General features: G+C 38.8%; 1 protein-coding gene and 1 non-coding gene across 2 annotated transcripts in view; one reads left to right on the top strand and one right to left on the bottom strand.

The window, feature by feature from the left end:
• NBEAL1 (neurobeachin like 1) overlaps positions 1-18,522 on the bottom strand; it is a 205,206-nt gene that overhangs the window by 147,339 nt on the left and 39,345 nt on the right. Inside the window, exons 4-6 of the mRNA XM_025405096.1 lie at positions 16,689-16,850; positions 9,586-9,667; positions 8,642-8,769 (exon numbers count right to left, since the gene is read on the bottom strand). Of these exons, the coding sequence (XP_025260881.1) occupies positions 8,642-8,769; positions 9,586-9,667; positions 16,689-16,850 (372 nt within the window). The remainder of the gene's footprint in view (positions 1-8,641; positions 8,770-9,585; positions 9,668-16,688; positions 16,851-18,522) is intronic.
• LOC112636809 lies at positions 13,983-14,116 on the top strand. The gene has a single exon (XR_003122283.1). It is a non-coding gene; the product is annotated as a small nucleolar RNA SNORA1 (small nucleolar RNA).

Here is an 18,522-nt window from a genome sequence, read left to right as displayed (position 1 = left end):
GTTTGTTTTTTTTTTTGAGATGTAGTCTCGCTCTGTCGCCCAGGCTGGAGTGCAGTGGCGTAACCTCAGCTCACTGCAAGCTCCGCCTCCCAGGTTCATGCCATTCTCCTGCCTCAGCCTCCTGAGTAGCTGAGAGTACAGGCGCCTGCCACCAGACCTGGCTAATTTTTTTGTATTTTTAGTAGAGACGGGGTTTCACTGTGTTAGCCAGGATGGTCTCGATCTCCTGACCTCGTGATCCACCCGCCTTAGCCTCTCAAAGTGCTGGGATTACAGGCGTGAGTCACGGCGCCCGGCCACCATGCTTCTTTTTTGTACTCACATCATACCTAGGACATAATCATTATTCTTAATTTTATTTGGAAAAAATTCAAGTTTTGGCAAAAGTTGCAACAATAAGAATAGATCAAAGAACATCAAATAGAGTTTACCCAAGTTCACTGTTAACACTTTATCCCGAATTTTTTTTTTTCTTTTAGAGACAGGGTCTTGCTCTATTGCCCAGACTGGAGTGAAGTGGTGCTATCCTAGTTCACTGTAACCTCTAACTCCTGGGCTCAAGCCATCTTCCCATCTCAGCCTCCTGCAAAGCTAGGACCACAGGTGCAAGCCACCATACGCAGTTAATTTTTTTTTTAATTTTTTGTGAGGATGGGGTCCTGCTATGTTTCCCAGGTTGGTCTCTAACTCCTGGGTTTAAGTAATCCTCCTACCTCAGCCTCCCAAAGTGTCCCACAGGCATGAGCCACTGTGCCCGGCCTCATTATATATAGAAAATCACATATATCATGGTCCTTCATCTCTTAATATTGTAGTGAATATTTACTAATAGGGATATAGTCTTATATAACACTATAGTATAGTTATAAACTTCAATAAATTTAACACTGATACAACACTTTTATGTAATCTACCAACCATATTCCAGTTTTGTCAATTCACCCACTAACATCTTTTGTAGCATTTCCCTCTTCCAGTACAGCTTCCAGGCCAGGGTGAGGTATTGCATTTGGTGTCTCTTTAGCCTCTTTTAATCTAAAACATTTCCAGAATCCCTCTTTGTGATATTTTTAAAGAAAGTTGTCCTCCAGCCTTCCTTTTTTTAAAAATTAGAATGTTCTTCACTTGGGGTTTGCTTGTTTTCTCACAATTAGATTCAGACTATGCATGCTTGGCTGGAATAACACATAAGCAATGACGTGTTCTTCTCAGGGTTATCACATGTGGAGGACATGATACCCATCTACTTCTTACTGATAATCAGTTAATTTTGATCATCCAACCAACTGGATTATTTGGTCCAGTACTGTCCAAAATAATTACTAATTTTTCAATTACAAGTAATAAGTAATTGTGGGGAGACATTTTAAAACCACACACATGGCCGCACGCAGTGGCTCACACCTATAATCCTAGCACTTTGGGAGGCTGACGCAGGCGGATCACCTGAGGTCAGGAGTTCAAGACCTGTCTGGCCAATATGGTGAAACCCTGTCTTGACTAAAAATAAAAAATGAGCCGGGCGTGGTGGTGCACGCCTGTAATCCCAGCTGCTTGGGAGGCTGAGGCAGGAGAATTGTTTGAACCTGAGGCAGAGGTTGCAGTGAGCTGAGATCACGGTACTGAACTTCAGCCTGGGCGACAGAGCAAGACTCCACCTCAAAACAAACAAACAAACAAACAAAAAACATACACACATCATGCTCCCAACCAAAACTTCCCCCTAGGTTTAACATCCATGAATGATTCTTGCCTGATCCAATCTTACTATGATGTGTCCAAAATGTGTTTTTTTCCCCCAACTCCAGCATCCCCTCTATATTTACTAATTGGCACTTGGAATTTTACTGTAAGCAACACCCTTCACTTCTCCCTTATCTATCACTGGTATGAACTCATAAATTTTCTTCCTGAATGGTTACATAATTCATTACTGTAATTATTTTGTACATATATTGTCCCAGGTTTGACAAGTAGGAGGCACAGGGCATACCTTAACATAATTCTTTTTCTCTTGGCAAGGCAAGGAATCCTACTAAACTTGCACTAGTCACAAAGTAGGAACTCAATAAGTATATTTTTGAACAAATGTTTAAATGAATGAACAAGTCACATTGAAGGAAGATTTCTTTTTCTCTTTTCTCTTCTTCTTTCTTCTTCTCCTTCTTCTTCTTCCTCTTTCTTCTTCTCTCTCTCTCTCTCTTCTCCTTCCTTCCCTCCCTCCCTCTTTCCTTTCCTTCCTTTTTCCACTCCTTTCTCCTCTACTCTCCTTTTCTCCATCCCTCCTTTCCTTCCTCCCTCCCTCCCCTTTCTCTCTTTCAGGTTTTGCTGTCACCCAGGTTGGAATGCAATAGTGTGATCATAGCTCACTGCAGGCTTCAACTCCTGGGCTCAGTGATCCTCTCACCTCAGCCTCCCAAGTACTTAGAACTACAGGCACATATCACCACACCCGGCTAATTTTTTTTTTCTTTTTTTTCTAGATGGGGTCTTATACTCCTGGCCTCAACCAATCCTCCTGCCTCGGCCTCCTAAAGTGCTGGGATTACAGGTGTGAGCCACCATGCCTGGCTGATTTATTTCCCTATACTTATTTTAGTTCCACTTGAGGAAATCTTTCCAACTTTCTGAGATTCTGTAAGTAGAATCAAAATTGAGATAACAGATTAATCAAATCTACAAAAAGCATCTATTTGTTTTCATCAAATAAGAAAAGAAATAGTTTTAAATGGCTTTGTATTTGGAATTATGTTAATTTTAATTAAATCTATTCTAACCTGCTTTAGCTATTTTGGTAAGCAATAAATAAACAATGAATAAGAAAATATATATCTTCTTAATTTCCACTTAATTTCAGAATCAGACTAATAAATAAGGTGTAAATTATTGCTGTAGATTCCTTTCTATAAGTCTTCCATGAGCAATGGATTTCTCCTAATTCCATTTTTTAATCTCCCTGTCAAAGTCAAAGAAACCCAAGTCTGAATTCCCTGCTTTATCATTTATCTTTGAAGCAGTTCTTACATTACTGGCAAGATTGCTGTGCATATTAGAGATAATACATACACAGCTTCTAATGTAATTCCTGGCAAATATATGCATGCATTCGTTAAATGCTGCTACTCATCCTCTACTTTGCCCCCCTTTCTGTTGCCATCTTACATAAGCAGAATTATCTTCCTATATTATGTTAATAGCATATAAAATTTTCTTCTTTTTGGGTTTCTGGGCTGTGCTCCTAGCTCGGGCTCCCTCTCCTCAGCTCTGAGAGGCCTTAGGTGGTTCTGTGGCAGCCTCTGTTGCCTGTGACCTGCAGGCCCTGCAAGATCCCCGGGCAAGATGCCGGAGCATGCTGGAAGCTGGAATGTGGACTCAGTGACTTTTGAGGATGTGGCTGTGACCTTCACTCAGAAGGAGTGGGCGTTGCTGGATTTTTCCCAGAAGAAACTCTTATAGAGATGTGACACAGGAAACCTTCAGGAATTTGGCTTCTACAGGAAACAAATGGGAAGACCAGAATGTTGACGATCCAGTCAGAAAATATGGGAGAAATGTAAGTCATATGGTAGAGAGACTGTGTGAAGGTAAACAAAATAGTCAATGTGGAGATACCTTCAGCCAGAATTCAAATCTTAATCTGAACAAGAAAGTTTCTACTGAAGTAAAATCATGTGTATGCAGAATGTGTGGAAAACTCTTCATATGTCATACATCTCTACATAGGTATATTGTGTCTCACAGGTATATTGTATCTCACTCTGGACACAAACTATTTGAGTGTGAGGACTGTGAAATGAAGCCATATAAATGTAAACAATGTGGGAAAGCCTTTCTCTCACAGGTGTTTGAAGACACATGGTAATGCACAGTGATAATGGATTTTATAAATGTACAGTATGTGGGGAAAACTTTATTTTCCCCAGTTTATTTAAAATGCACCAGAAAACTCACACTGGAGAAAAAAAATCCTATAAATGTAAACATTGTGGTAAAGACTTCAATTATTCCAGAAACGTCACGAACATGAAAGAACTCATAGAGGAGAGAAACCCTATACAAGCAAGAAATGTGATAAATTATTAACTTCTTCCTATGTCCTTCAACAACATGAAATGATTCATACTGGAGAGAAACCCTATAGATGCAGAGAATGTGGTAAAGCCTTTACAACTTCCAGTTTCCTTCGTAAGCATACAAAGGCTCACAGTGGAGAAAAGCCTTGGGAATGTCAAAAATGTGGTAAATCATTCACACTTTCCAGTTCCCTTTGATGACATGAAAGAACTCAAACTGAAGAGAAACCCTTGGATATAAGTAAAGTGGTAAAGCCTTCACTTCTCCCAGATCCTTTCAACAGCATGAAAGAAGTCATATTGGAAAAAAACCATGTGAATGGAAGGAATGTGGTAAAGACTTCAGATGTTCTAGTTCTATTAGAACAAATGAAAAAACACATAGTGGGATTGTGAGGAATACTGGAAAACATGCAATTTTCCCAGTTCCCTTTGAAAACTAAGAAAAACTCATACTGGGGGAAAAATGAATGTAAAAAAAACTGGCAAAGTCCTCAGTTTTCCCAGTTTCTTTCAAGGACATAAAAGGGTTCCCAATAGAGAAAAACCCTATAATTCTTAGAAATGTGGCAAAGCCTTCAGTTCTTCCATTTTTCTTTGAAATATGTAAGAAGTCAGTGGAGATAAGCCTTATAAATTTAAATGTGTGGTAATTTCTTTAGTTCATAAGTTTCATTTGATACTTGAACTCATTTTTTAAAAATTCCTATAAATGTACAGAGTGTGAGAGTACCTTCATTTGTCTAATTGTCTAACACATGTTCAAGACACATGGTAACAAACTGTAGATGGACCTTATAAATGTGAGAGGACTCTGGATTGGAAGCACAGCAGTGTAGAAAATACAGAAATGTTTTTAAATTTAACAATTACTTCAAAAGTTTTGTAGAACTCTCACTAGGAAGAAATTCTATAAAAGTTGGTAAACTGGAAAGCCTGATGTAAATTAATGCTCAGAAATGCACATAAGTGGAATGTTATTCTCATTGTAAATATTTTGCTTATCAGTGATTCATTGCTAAAGAGGGTCTCTGTACTTTTGATTTCTACTTCTGCAAGAAAACCTCAATGTGAAAATTCTGTAGATACTCTTTCAGCAATGCTACATGAGTTTAATAGGTAGTGGATTTTTAAAAAATTAAATTAGTAAAATTCTTCTCTCTTAAGTGTGTTGGATCTCTGGGTAAATTAAAATGTATTCCTATATGAAGGTAATTTTAATTTTTATGTAATTTTTAAAGTTCTCTGATTAATGGGCCATTGAAAAATGTGGTTTTGTTAACATTTGGAATTTTCTCACTGGCCTCATCTGGCAAGTTTTGGTTATCTGTATATGTTTTCTATATTATATAGGAAAATTACTCTTTTTTGGTGTAATAATATTTGTTGTATTTTCCTTTTTAATAAAGAGTTGTTATCAAAAAACTTTTCTTCTTTTTGACTCTCAAAAACTGTTTTTAGCTACCAATTTTATCTAATTTGTTATCAAAACTACCTTTAATAAATCTTCTCTCCCCATCTTTATATTCATTTTGCTATTATTAAAGATTCCTTTAAAAGCCTCTCTTCTGCCATTTTCAGACTGGTTTTATGTTCCTCTTTCTGTATCTGTCTTGCTGTCTATAAAGAAAAGTTATGCCATTGTTTCAAAACTTAAAATATGTTCCCTTAGATTTGCCATTGCTGAAAAGTCTAAGGCGGAGGATGGAGAAGTAGCAAGAGTAGGAGGAAGAGGAGGAAGAGACACACTTTCCTTAGAGAAATCTCTGGCATACATGTCAAAATGCGGGAACGCTGATTAGTTAGAACCAAAGTGCTAATGAGTATAAAGACTACAGATGAAGCACTGTTAAGTGTCTCTTTGTATCTTTTTTTTTTTTTTTTTTTTTTTTTGAGACGGAGTCTCGCGCTGTGTCACCCAGGCTGGAGTGCAGTGGCGCGATCTCGGCTCACTGCAAGCTCCGGCCAGGTTCAGGTCATTCTCCTGCCTCAGCCTCCGAGTAGCTGGGACTACAGGCGCCCGCCACCACGCCCGGCTAGTTTTTTTCGTATTTTTAGTAGAGACGGGGTTTCACCATGTTAGCCAGGATGGTCTCGATCTCCTGACCTCGTGATCCGCCCGCCTCGGCCTCCCAAAGTGCTGGGATTACAGGCTTGAGCCACCGCGCCCGGCCTGTATCTTTTTTAAAAAAGACAGGTCTCTATAGCTAACTGAAGCCTTGAACTCTTAGGCTCAAGCAGTCCTCCCACCTCAGCAACCCCAGTAGCTGGGACAACAGGCATGAGCCACCACATCCGGCTCCCTTTTTGTACTTTTAAAGACTCATAAGCAGGGCATAAGCAGAGATAAAAAGTAGTCACGGCACTAATTGCCAACTATTTCTACCCCTTCTAGTCACATGGTAGATTTTAACTTGGCCCCACTGTAGTAGACAGGGACAGACGGGGACATGTAATCACAGTTCTGGCCAATGAGTTCAGAATGAAAATGACATGTGTCATGTAGCATGACCAGACAAGACAAGAACATTAAATTGCCAGTTTGACACCTTTCAAAACTTTTTCTCTCACACTTGGTGACTACAAACGCTAAAATGCTGGCTGCTCTGTTAGTCTGGGACCTTTAGTGACTATGATGAGTAGAGGCTCTCTGCTTACCCACAATAGACAGACAACATGAAAAAGAAGTAAATCTTTTGTTATTCTAATTCCCTTGTTTGTTACTGATGCATAATTTATTCCTCCTGTCTAACTGAAATTTTGTATCTTTAACCAACATTTTCCCAATCTCCAACTCCCAGGATGTATTCTGATTTCAATAAAATATTATATCACTATATAGAACATACAAAAAGTGCTACCACATAGTATATATAAATGTTCTCTTGGTTATCAATTCTTCACCATCATCTAATGGTATGGGGGCTATACTACCCTGGAAACCCTGAAAAATCTATAAAAATAATTTAGTAATGAAATTTCGCAATCAAGTTGCAGGAAGTAGAAATTATTTACAAATTGGTCAGGCTAAGTTGAAAATGAAAATGGAAATCTTGAGGAGATTTGGGAGATTTAAAAAAGAGGTCTGATTGAGAGTGATGATACAATTCTTTGTAATCTGTGCCCACAGGTAAGAACAGTATGTGACTTTAAAATTCTTCTCTTTGAGCTCCGTACTGGTAATTAAGCTATTGTCACCAAGCTACCAACCCACTCTTCTATATTCTCTCTGCTTTGTGATGCTGGGACAGGCATCATGCAAACTTTCTTTTTCCAGCTGCCTCCCTTTTGGGCTCCCTAATAGAGGGTACTAGATGAAGCGTGGAAGAAAGAGAGCAAGGATTGGTTCACAATGCTCTTTTTCTGTATACTCATCAGCATCACACCAGCAAGAATTCTTAATTGTAGCAACGGCAGTTGGTTCCTGTCTTCAGCTTATTTTTGGCAATCCCAGAAGGAGCCTCTTGACCGCTCAAGAGATATCAGCACCAGCTATGCAATGCTCCTTCCTCAGAGGTCTGAACCACAGTGCTGTAGGGCATCTTCTCCAAAGTCTAGATTCTGATAACTTCATTCTCTTCCCTTTGTTCCCATGACTGCAGGGAAAGCAGCTGTTTCCTAAAGTTAATGTCCTACCTTTGCTTTGTCAATTCTCTAATTTGTTTATCAATTTCCTTGTATTAGATCCTCTCTTTTAAAATATCTAGTTTGAGGAGGCTGGGTGCAGTGGTTCATGGGTATAATCCCAGTACTTTGGGAGGCTAAGGTGGGAGGACTACTTGAGCCTAGGAATTCAAGACTAGTCTGGGCAACATAGTGAGATCTCATGTCTAAAAATAAAAATAAAAATATTTAGTGTGGTTTCTGTTTTCCTTATGGGATCCTGATGACATAAACTTTACAATTAAAAATAAATGGACAAAGGCCGGGCACGGTGGCTCCCAGCACTTTGGGAGGCCAAGGCAGGTAGATCACGAAATCAGGAGATCGACACCATCCTGGTCAACATGGTGAAATTCCATCTCTACTAAAAATACAAAAATTAGCCGGGTGTGGTGGGGCACTCTTGTAATCCCAGCTACGCAAGAGGCTGAGGCAGGAAAACTGCTTGAACCTGGGAGGCGGAGGTTGCAGTGAACTGAGATCATGCCACTGCACTCCAGCCTGATGACAGCAAAACTCCATCTCAAAAAAAAAAAAAAAAAAAAAGAAATGGACAAAATACTGCTAAAAAGCATTTTCTAATTATAAAGTACGTTTTTAAAAAAAGAACTTTTCCTGAAAAACATTTATACTGTATTTGATGTTACTACGCCTTTAACATTTCTTATCAGATTATTAGTACTCAAAATTGTATTGCAAAATACAAGTTCAGGGGATATGTAATTATTCAGAAGTAGAATTTATCACTAATTCATTCCCTCCAACATATTTCTCTAGCTCAGAGTTAAACCTGTGGGTCTTATATACTTCTTTCCAATTGCTTTCATAGAGGAGACCTGCTTTGAAGAATCAGATATATTATGACACTCAGGTTTTAAATGAACATTATTATTTATAAGACATACCCTGAAATTCTATGTCTCCAATTCCGATATGGATCATATAAGCTTTCACAAAATGCCAATGCATGGATCACAAATTCTTCAACAGATGTCTGATCAGCCATTTCCTTCTCTTTTTTTTTGCTTTTTAACTGAGAACAAAGTTAAACATAAAATTAAAGACATGTCTTACTTATCATCTAACAATAAATCATTTGTATTCAAATAAGCCAAACTTTCCCTTTGAGACTAAAAGAGTCATTTAATCATATGGACTGGATACAGCCTCTACGATTTTAAGCATGTCCTATGATAGGTTTAAAATAAATAGCCAAACATCTTTTGAAAAAGTAATGTTTACAGTAAGAAGGATATGTGATAAATAATACATAAAAATCACAAATTGTATCATTTTAAAAGCCATTAATAAAACACTTGAATTTTTAAATTAAATAACAGTATATATAATAACTACTTGTCTACATTTAGGTAATATGTACAAGATTTCTGAAATATATATTACCCAACAATAAGTTTAAGTCTCTTCTCAATTATTACCTCTTCTGAAAATATTTAACTATACTGACTATAATATAAAAAAAAAGTAGGCCGGGCTCGGTGGCTCACGCCTGTAATCCCAGCACTCTGGGAGGCCGAGGCAGGCGGATCACCTGAGGTCAGGAGTTTGAGACCAGCCTAACCAACATGGAGAAACCCCGTCTCTACTAAAAATACAAAAGTTGGCCGGGCGCAGTGGTGCATGCCTGTAATCCCAGCTACTTGGGAGGCTGAGGCAGGAGACTCGTTTGAACCCGGGAGGTGGAGGCTGTGGTGAGCCAAGATCGGGCCATTGTACTCCAGCCTGGGCAACAAGAGTGAAACTTCATCTCAAACAAACAAACAAACAAACAAAAAGTTAAACCTAGTTGCTCTCAGTAAAGTGACAAAAATGATTAGTTCACACCTACTTGCTGAATATAGAGCGTTGTCATGGTGATGACATAATTAATGTACGAGCAAGTCCCAATTTCTTCCACATTTGACAGATTTCTGTGAGAAAAAGAGACTTTAATTTTTTACACATGAATGTTGAACAAAACATATGTTCGTGAATTCAGCTTGAATTATGAGAACACAAGTTGGCAAACAAAATGCAAATGACATTTATTAAAACATAAAATCAATATGGTTATATAACTGCTCTCCCACCAAGACTGTGAAATATACCTCAAGCACAATTTAACTACTATAGACAGAGAATGTTTAAAAAGTATATGCTGGCCGGGCGCGGTGGCTCAAGCCTGTAATCCCAGCACTTTGGGAGGCCGAGGCGGGTGGATCACGAGGTCAGGAGATCGAGACTATCCTGGCTAACATGGTGAAACCCCGTCTCTACTAAAAATACAAAAAACTAGCCGGGCGTGGTGGCGGGCGCCTGTAGTCTCAGCTACTTGGGAGGCTGAGGCGGGAGAATGGCGTGAACCTGGGAGGCGGAGCTTGCAGTGAGCCGAGATCACGCCACTGCATTCCAGCCTGGGAGCACAGCGAGACTCCGTCTCAAAAAAAAAAAAAAAAAAAAAAAAGTATATGCTGATTAGCCTCTATTTATTACTGAAAATTGGAAAATATCACAAAGTAGAAACAGAAAAGAAAAAATAAACACCAACATCTTGCAATCTCAAAATAAGAAACTATGTACATCTACATTATTTCCTTACGATTTTTTGTCCCTATGCAGATTCTTAGTTTTCTTTTCCGTATATACTGTTGGCATTATAACACATGTGCAGTATAATCATCTTCACTTTGCTTTTTGAATTACAGTTCCCTTTTAAGGCTGTCATATTTCCTCAACTACATTAAAAGTCCTTGAAAAAGGGCTAACAGCATCTTTACTCACTCTAAGAGGGCACAGCATCATATTTTGTTTAAAGCAGTGGGTTTGTAAGTGCTTGGTGTTTAACTAAAATGTGGTCCCTCATTTTTATTCCATTTTTATAAGACTGAGGTAAAACATGATAATATTCATTATATCTAAAATCTTTTCCTTGACATAATAAAAAAGCAACATTCATTAATTTTGTTATGAGATATTGTGATCTTGTAAAACATTTTATGTCTTAAAATCCAGTAAATGCTAATTTTAGAAAAATTAACAGAATGAATAGACTTCTTCTTCTTTTTTAAGAGATGGGGTCTTGCTCCGCTGCCCAGGCTAGAGCGAAGTGGTACAATCATAGTGTTCTGCAGCATCAAACTCTTGGGCTCATGTAATCCTCCCACCCCAACTTCCTGAGAAGCTGGGACTACAGGTATGTGCCACTAGGCCTGGCTAACTTTTTAAATTTTTTGTTGAGATGAGGGTCTCACTTTGTTGCCCAGGCTGGTCTTGAACTCCCGGGCTCAAGCAATCCTCCTGCCTCAGCCTCCCCAAGGGCTGAGATTACAGGTGTCAGCCACCACACCCACCCAACCAACAGACTTCTTAATGTAAGAAGTCAGACTGGCATGACAACTTGGAGAAAACAGGGTAAGGCAGAGGCAAAATTGGAAGCTTCTGCAAGAATTCTGCTTCCAATAATAGTGGACTAAGATCAGTCCTCTCCCTGACAACAACTAGAAAACATGGACAAAACATTTTTTTAAAAATCTCTTTAAAGGCAGGGGAAAATTAATAAGGAAGTGAAAAACCACAGATCCAAGATACAGAACAAAGAAACACAGAAAGAGATGAGAGCTGCATTTAGATCCATTTTTGCACTAATACTTCTACCAGTCCTGACAGGGGTAGATGAAACAATAAGAAGCTGCTGATTGCATCTGACAGTCTCACAGTGCTCAAAAGGGACAAAAATTAGAATTCAGAGCCCGAAAATGACTGTCTCTAAGGCTGTGGCTTAAGATCCCAAAAGGCAACACTCAAGAAGTAAAGGTGAAATGAAAATAGATTAGTAGTCACAGAGACTAAGTCCAAGTCAGCTTAATCATTCACTGTATTAGAGGGATACTTTTCCAAAAACTAATGTACATTAACTGAGAATAAAGACAGTAGTATCCCCAGCCTAAAAGTATCTCTACGATTTTTCAAAAATAATAACCAACACTTACTCAAAAATAACAACTCACATGAGAAGGCAACACAAGTTTGAAAATCAAAAGAAACAATACACAAAAGAAACAGACCTACAATATGAGCAAAAGTAAAAGAAAAAGAGGTTGGGTGTAGTGGTTCATGCCTGTCTGTAATCCCAACACTTTGAGAAGCTGAGGCAGGAGGATTGCATGAGCCCAGGAATTCGAGACTAGCCTGGGCAACATAGCAAGACAGTAATTTTAAAAAAAAATTTTTTTTTTTTTGAGACGGAGTCTCGCTCTGTCACCCAGGCTGGAGTGCCGTGGCGTGATCTCGGCTCACTGCAACCTCCGCCTCCTGGGTTAAAGCAATTCTCCCACCTCAGCCTCCCAAGTAGCTGGGATTACAAGTGTGTGGCGCTATTCCTAGCTAATTTTTGTATTTTTAGTAGAGACGGGGTTTCATTATGTTGGCCAGGCTGGTCTGGAACTCCTGAACTCAAATGATCGGCTTGCCTTGGCCTCTCAAAGTGCTAGGATTACAGGCCTGAGCCACTGCGCCCAGCCAGCAGGACAATAATTTTTTTTTAAACAATTGGCCAGACATGGTGGTGTGCCTCCCAGCTACTCAGAAGGTTGAGGTGGGAGGATCACTTGAGCCAGGGAGATTGAGGCTGTAGTGAGCCATGATCATGTCAGTACACTCCAGCCTGGGTGATGGAGCAAGACTCTGTCTCAATTTTTTTAAAAAAGCATAATCCATGAAAGAAAAAAGTTAAGTCAAACTTCATTAAAATTAAAAGCTTCTGCTTTGCAAAACACTATTAAAAGAATAAAAAGACAAGTCACAGACTATCAAAAAATATTTACAAACCAGATACCTGCCAGACACAGTGGCTCATGCCTGTAATCTCAATATTTTGGGAGGGTGAGGTGGGAGGATCGCTTGAGCCCAGGAGTTACAGACCAGCCTGGGCAATATAGCGAGACCTCATCTCTACAAAAAATAAGAAATTAAAAAACATCAGCCAAGTATGGTGGCATGTACCTGTGGTCCCAATTACTTGGGGTGTGGGGTACTGAAGTAGGAGGATAACTTGAGGATGCAGTGAGCTATGATCACGCCACTGCACCTCAGGCAACAGAACTCATTGCACCTGGGCAACAGAGTAAAAACCTGTCTCAAAACCATGACGACAACTACAAAAAAAACAAAAAAACAACAACAACAACAAAAAAAAAAACCCAGATAACTGATAAAGGAATTACATCTGAAAACAGTCAAAGATGTCTTAAAACTTAATAAGAAAACAACCCAATTTTTAAAAATGAGCAAAAGATCTAGATAGACACTTTACCAAAGAAGATACAAATGGTATATAGCCATATGAAAAGATGGTGAACATCTTTTGTCATTAGGAAATTGCAAATTAAAACAATGAGATACTACAAACACCTATTAAAACGACTAAAATCTAAAAGAACAGTATAATCCAGTATTGGAAACCATGGAGAGCAACAGGAACTCTCATTCATTGTTGGTGGGAATGCAAAATGGTATAGCCATTTTGGAAGACAATTTTGCACTGACAAAGCTAAACATAAGCTTACCATATGACACAGCAATTATATTCTTCAGTATTTACCTAAATGAGTTCAAAACTTATGTGTATGCAAAATCTGCACACAGATGTTTGTAGCAGCTTTATTCATGACTGCCAAAAACTGGAAGTAACCAAGATGTCCTGCAACAGGGGAATGAATAAACAAACTGTGGTATGTCCATAAGTAGAGTATTATTCTGTGACAAAAAGAAATGGGCTATCAAGCTACAAAAAGACATGGAGGAGGGTCAGGTGCGGTGGCTCATGCCTATAGTCCCCGTTTGATCAAGGCAGAAGGATCGCTTGAGCCCTGGAGTTTGAGACCAGCTTGGGCAACATGGCGAAACTCCTTCTCTACAAAAAATACAAAATAATAATAATAATAACTGGGCATGGTAGCATGTACCTGTAGTCTCAGCTACTCAGAGGCTGAGGTGGAAAGATAATGAGACCGGGAGGTCAAGGATGCAAAGAGCCCTTACCAAGCCACTGCACTCCAGTGTAGTTGACAGAGTAAGACCTTGTCTAACAAACAAACAAACAAACAAACAAGAAAAGTCATGCGGGACCCTTAAATGCATATTGCTAAGTGAAGGAAGCCAGTCTGAAAAGGCTACATTCTGTATGATTCTAATTATGACACTCCGGTGAAAGCAAAACTAAAGACACCATTAAAATATCAGTGGTTAAGCCTCATTCTAGATGAGAATGGGTACTGTTGATCATGGTGTCCAAAAAAGTTAATGTGGCTAAACTGAGACAGAGGCTATGCTTCCATCACAGTACACACATTGCAGTGGTGACAATGAGACCTGTAACATTTGGTACACTTATGAGAAAAAAAAAAAAAAAAAATCAGTGGTTGCCAGAGGTTGGGGCGGGAAGGGGGGTGGGGTGTGTGTGTATATGTGTGTGGGTGTGTAAGGAATGAATATGTGGAGCACAGGCCGTTTTTAGTGTAGGGAAACTATTCTATATGATCCTATAATGATGGATTATGTCAAATTTATATATGACAATAAAAATTAGTCAAAACCCATGAAACTATGCAACACAAATAGTGAACCCTAATGTGCATATGGACCTTAGTTAATAATATATAAATACTGGTTCATCAGCTGTAATAAATGTATCATACTAATGTAAGATATTAATAATAGAGGAAACTGAGGGGTATGAGAAAGGAGTATGCGGGAAAAACATATAAAAACAGCTCTAAAACATAAAGTGTATTAAAGTTTTTAAAAGGAGCTTTAAAAAAGTAAAGTGAGGTCTCTGGAAATAGAAATATGTTCTGTGACTGGTAGCTATTAAACATTAAATTTATAATTAGAAACTATCTCCTACCCAAAACATTTTTTTCAACCAAAAAAATGTGTTGAGCATTCCAGTGCTTCCCTCTATTACCAAAATCTAAATATAATGAATTTATAACAAATATCTGTAGGATTTTTGATTTCAGCAAAATTGTAGTAGGTAGCTAGCAGGAAAATGTAGCAAATTATCAGAGATCAACTTATGTCTTACTACCTGAATAAACCCTTTTCCTTTAACCTTTTTTTTTTTTTTTTTTTTTTTTGAGAAGAGTCTCGCTCTGTCACCCAGGCTGAAGTGCAATAGCACGATCTCGGCTCACTGAAACCTCCGCCTCCCAGGTTCAAGCAATTCTCCTGCCTCTCAGCCTCCTGAGTAGCTGGGATTTCAGGCACCCGCCACCACGCCTGGCTAATTTTTGTATTTTTTTGGAGAGACAGGGTTTCACCATGTTGGCTAAGCTGGTCTCAAACTCCCTCCTCGGCCTCCCAAAGTGCTGGGATTACAGGTGTGAGCCACCGTACCCGGCTGCATCCTTCAACCCTTATAATTCTTGTATTATGTTTCCAAATTTTAAGGATGAGGAAAAACACAAAAATAAAAACATGTCTAAGGCTCTGGGAGAGCCTACATTAGGGGTGAAATGTTTTAGAAATTATTGCTCAGTCATTCCACAATTCCTGCAAAGGCAATGAGAAATTAAGCCAAAGGTGACTAAGAGGAAAATTCAGTCCCTATTCATCTACTAATTAATTATAAAATATTTATAAAACAAATAATGTATGTTATAGAAAGTGGCGCCCCAAAAGAAAATAGATTTAAAGATATAGAATGTGGCTTCTGAAATGAAGATAGGTTTCAAGAGGAATATGAACCAATAAACCAATGGTTCTTGAATTCTTATATGCAGATGCCCCTAAACCAATGGTTCTTGAATTCTTATATACAGATGAATGTGGAATGCTTGAAAAATCCAGATTTTGAGCCCTTTTGAAACAGAATTTCCATAAGCAAGGCTCAAGCTCTATATTCTACTAAGCTTCCTTGTTGTTATTTATGCATACCAAAATGTAAGCACCACAGACCTAATTTATAAATGTGGGAAATATGATAACTTATAGGATAATTACACTTTATTTGGTAAAATGATAAAATGAAATATCTGATTTATTTTCACAAATAACAGAGAGTAATAAAAATACATATACATTTACAGGTGAGAACCATAAGAAAAATACTGGTATAGTAATTTCTTGCTGAAGAAAAACTGTCATTGACTTTAATATAATTTTGTAAAATCTTGGCTAATGTCGCTATAACTAGGTATAGTAACTAAAAGGACTTCCAACATACTAACAAACCATAAGCCTACTGCAAAAAGCGCACTTACTCTTTAAAGTTCCATATGAACTACAAACATCATTAATAAGAAATAAAATTAATTATTATTTTGGTAACATAACAATTTTTTTTTTTTTTTTTTTTGAGACAGAGTCTTGCTCTGTTGCCCAGGCTGGAGTGCAGTGGCCGGATCTCAGCTCACTGCAAGCTCTGCCTCCCGGGTTTACGCCATTCTCCTGCCTCAGCCTCCCGAGTAGCTGGGACCACAGGCGCCCGCCACCTCGCCCGGCTAGTTTTTTGTATTTTTTAGTAGAGACGGGGTTTCACTGTGTTAGCCAGGATGGTCTCGATCTCCTGACCTCGTGATCCACCCATCTCGGCCTCCCAAAGTGCTGGGATTACAGGCTTGAGCCACCGCGCCTGGCCAACGTAACGATTATTTTAAAACAGATAATTAGCTTCTTTTTTCTTTTTTATTTACTTAATTTATTATACTTTAAATTCTGGGATACGTGTGCAGAATGTGCAGGTTTGTTACGTAGGTATACATGTGCCATGGTGGTTTGCTACACCCATCAACCCATCATCTACATTAGATATTTCTCCTAATGTTATCCCTCCCCTAGCACCCCACCCATCTAAAGGCCCAGTGTGTGATGTTCCCCTCCTCGTCTCCGTGTGTTCTCACTGTTCAACTCCCACCTATGAGTGAAAACTAGCTTATTTTTTCTACTAGATACCTGCAAAGAATAATGAAGAACTTGACAAGCAAAATTGACAAGGCTTGCTGTTGTTCCTCTAACCCATCTGCCATTTTCTGAACACACTGTAGCAGCTGGATCCTCAGAACCTGCAGAATATTATCAGGAAGCAGAGATATTCCTGGAGGCATATCATCTACCCTAAAACAGAAAGGGAAAAAAATAAGAAGCCTGTTGAAATATAAGAAGAAAATCTTTGGCATTTAAATGAACTTCATTTTCAGCCCAAATCCTAAAGAAGCTCTTTTATTCATTCCAGATACTCTGTGCTTTCTTGTCTGCAACACACCACCAGATGATTAGTAACTAGAAGATTATTAGAGCAGAGTGGTTTTTCTTATTTCAGAAGAGGCTTACTAAAGAGGGCAACAGAGAGACTATTTGATATCTTCAATTGTACTATTTTTAATGAAAATATTTAGAATAAATTAATTTATGTTCCACTTAGAAATACTATGTATACTAAGAAATACTATGTATACTAAGAAATACTAAAGTATTTCCACTTAGAAATACTGTGTATAGCAGTGTGCATATCATTTCTAAAAGAAACAATAACTGTAAAATAAAAATGAAGTATCTACATAACTAATTTAATATCTGTCAACTGCTGGCGAGGTGCGGTGGCTCACACCTATAATCCCAGCACTTTGGGAGGCTGAGGCAGGCGGATCATGAGGTTAGGAGCTCAAGACTAGCCTGGCCAACAAGGTGAAACCCTATCTCTATTAAAAATACAAAAAATTAGCCGGCCGTGGTGGTGCACCTGTCCCCAGCTACTCAGGAGGCTGAGACAGAAGAATCGCTCGAACCCAGGAGGCGGAGGTTGCAGTGAGCCGAGATTGTGCCACTGTACTCCAGCCTGGGTGACAGAGTGAGACTCTGTCTCAAAAAAAAAAAAAAAAAAAAAAAAATTTGTCAACTGCTTTACTAAACATCATTGTTTAGTATAGACTCCCCAAGCCATATGATCAGAAGAGGGAGAAAGATAACCAGCAAAAGGAAAGAAGAGAGATAAAAGGGTATTTAAAAAAAAAAAAAAAAAAAAAGGAAATGTAGAGCTCTGAGCATGGGCATCAACAGAAGACTTTAAAAAGTAATAGATCAATATTTTGTGACAAATGGTTTCCATGTAAGACAATATGGTTCTTTAAGGGCAAATGCCAACATCAGACATGAGTGGTTCCTCTGGTGTTTCTTTCATAATAAAAACCCATACCTGGATTCAAAGTCTAAAGACATGGGTACTAAATCTCACCTCTGTAACATACAGCTAATCATTTAACCTTTGAAGTTCCTCATGGACACTGAAGTACCCAACCTCATGAAATAATGTATCTGTGTTCCAAGAGGAGCTGGTTTTAAGTGGGCTATGCAGATAAGCACAAGAAATATATGGAAGGTCACTCCTGTGGTCACACAACCAAAACCAGAGAATACCTCCTCCCTCCCCATCAAAAATCAGTGGCACTAAATAAAACCCTATCATCTCGGGGATGGCAGAAAATCCAAAGCATAACAAAACATGGATATCTTTTTTTTTTTTGAGATGGAGTCTCACTGTGTTGCCAGGCTGGACTCAGCTCACTGCAACCTCCACCTCCTAGGTTCAAGGGATTCCCGTGCCTCAGGCTCCCGAGTAGCTGGGATTACAGGCACGTGCCACCACACCCACCTAATTTTTATATTTTTCACAGAGACAGGGTTTCACCATGTTGGCCAGGATGGTCTCAATCTCTTGACCTCGTGATCGACCCACCTTGGCCTTCCAAAGTGCTAAGATTACAGGCATGAGCCACCGTGTCCGGCCCAA

Source organism: Theropithecus gelada, chromosome 12 (genome assembly GCF_003255815.1).
Source record: "Theropithecus gelada isolate Dixy chromosome 12, Tgel_1.0, whole genome shotgun sequence".
Taxonomy (NCBI): Eukaryota; Metazoa; Chordata; class Mammalia; order Primates; family Cercopithecidae; genus Theropithecus; species Theropithecus gelada.
Note: the sequence above shows the minus strand (reverse complement) of the source record. Positions and strands in the feature narration are given on the sequence as shown.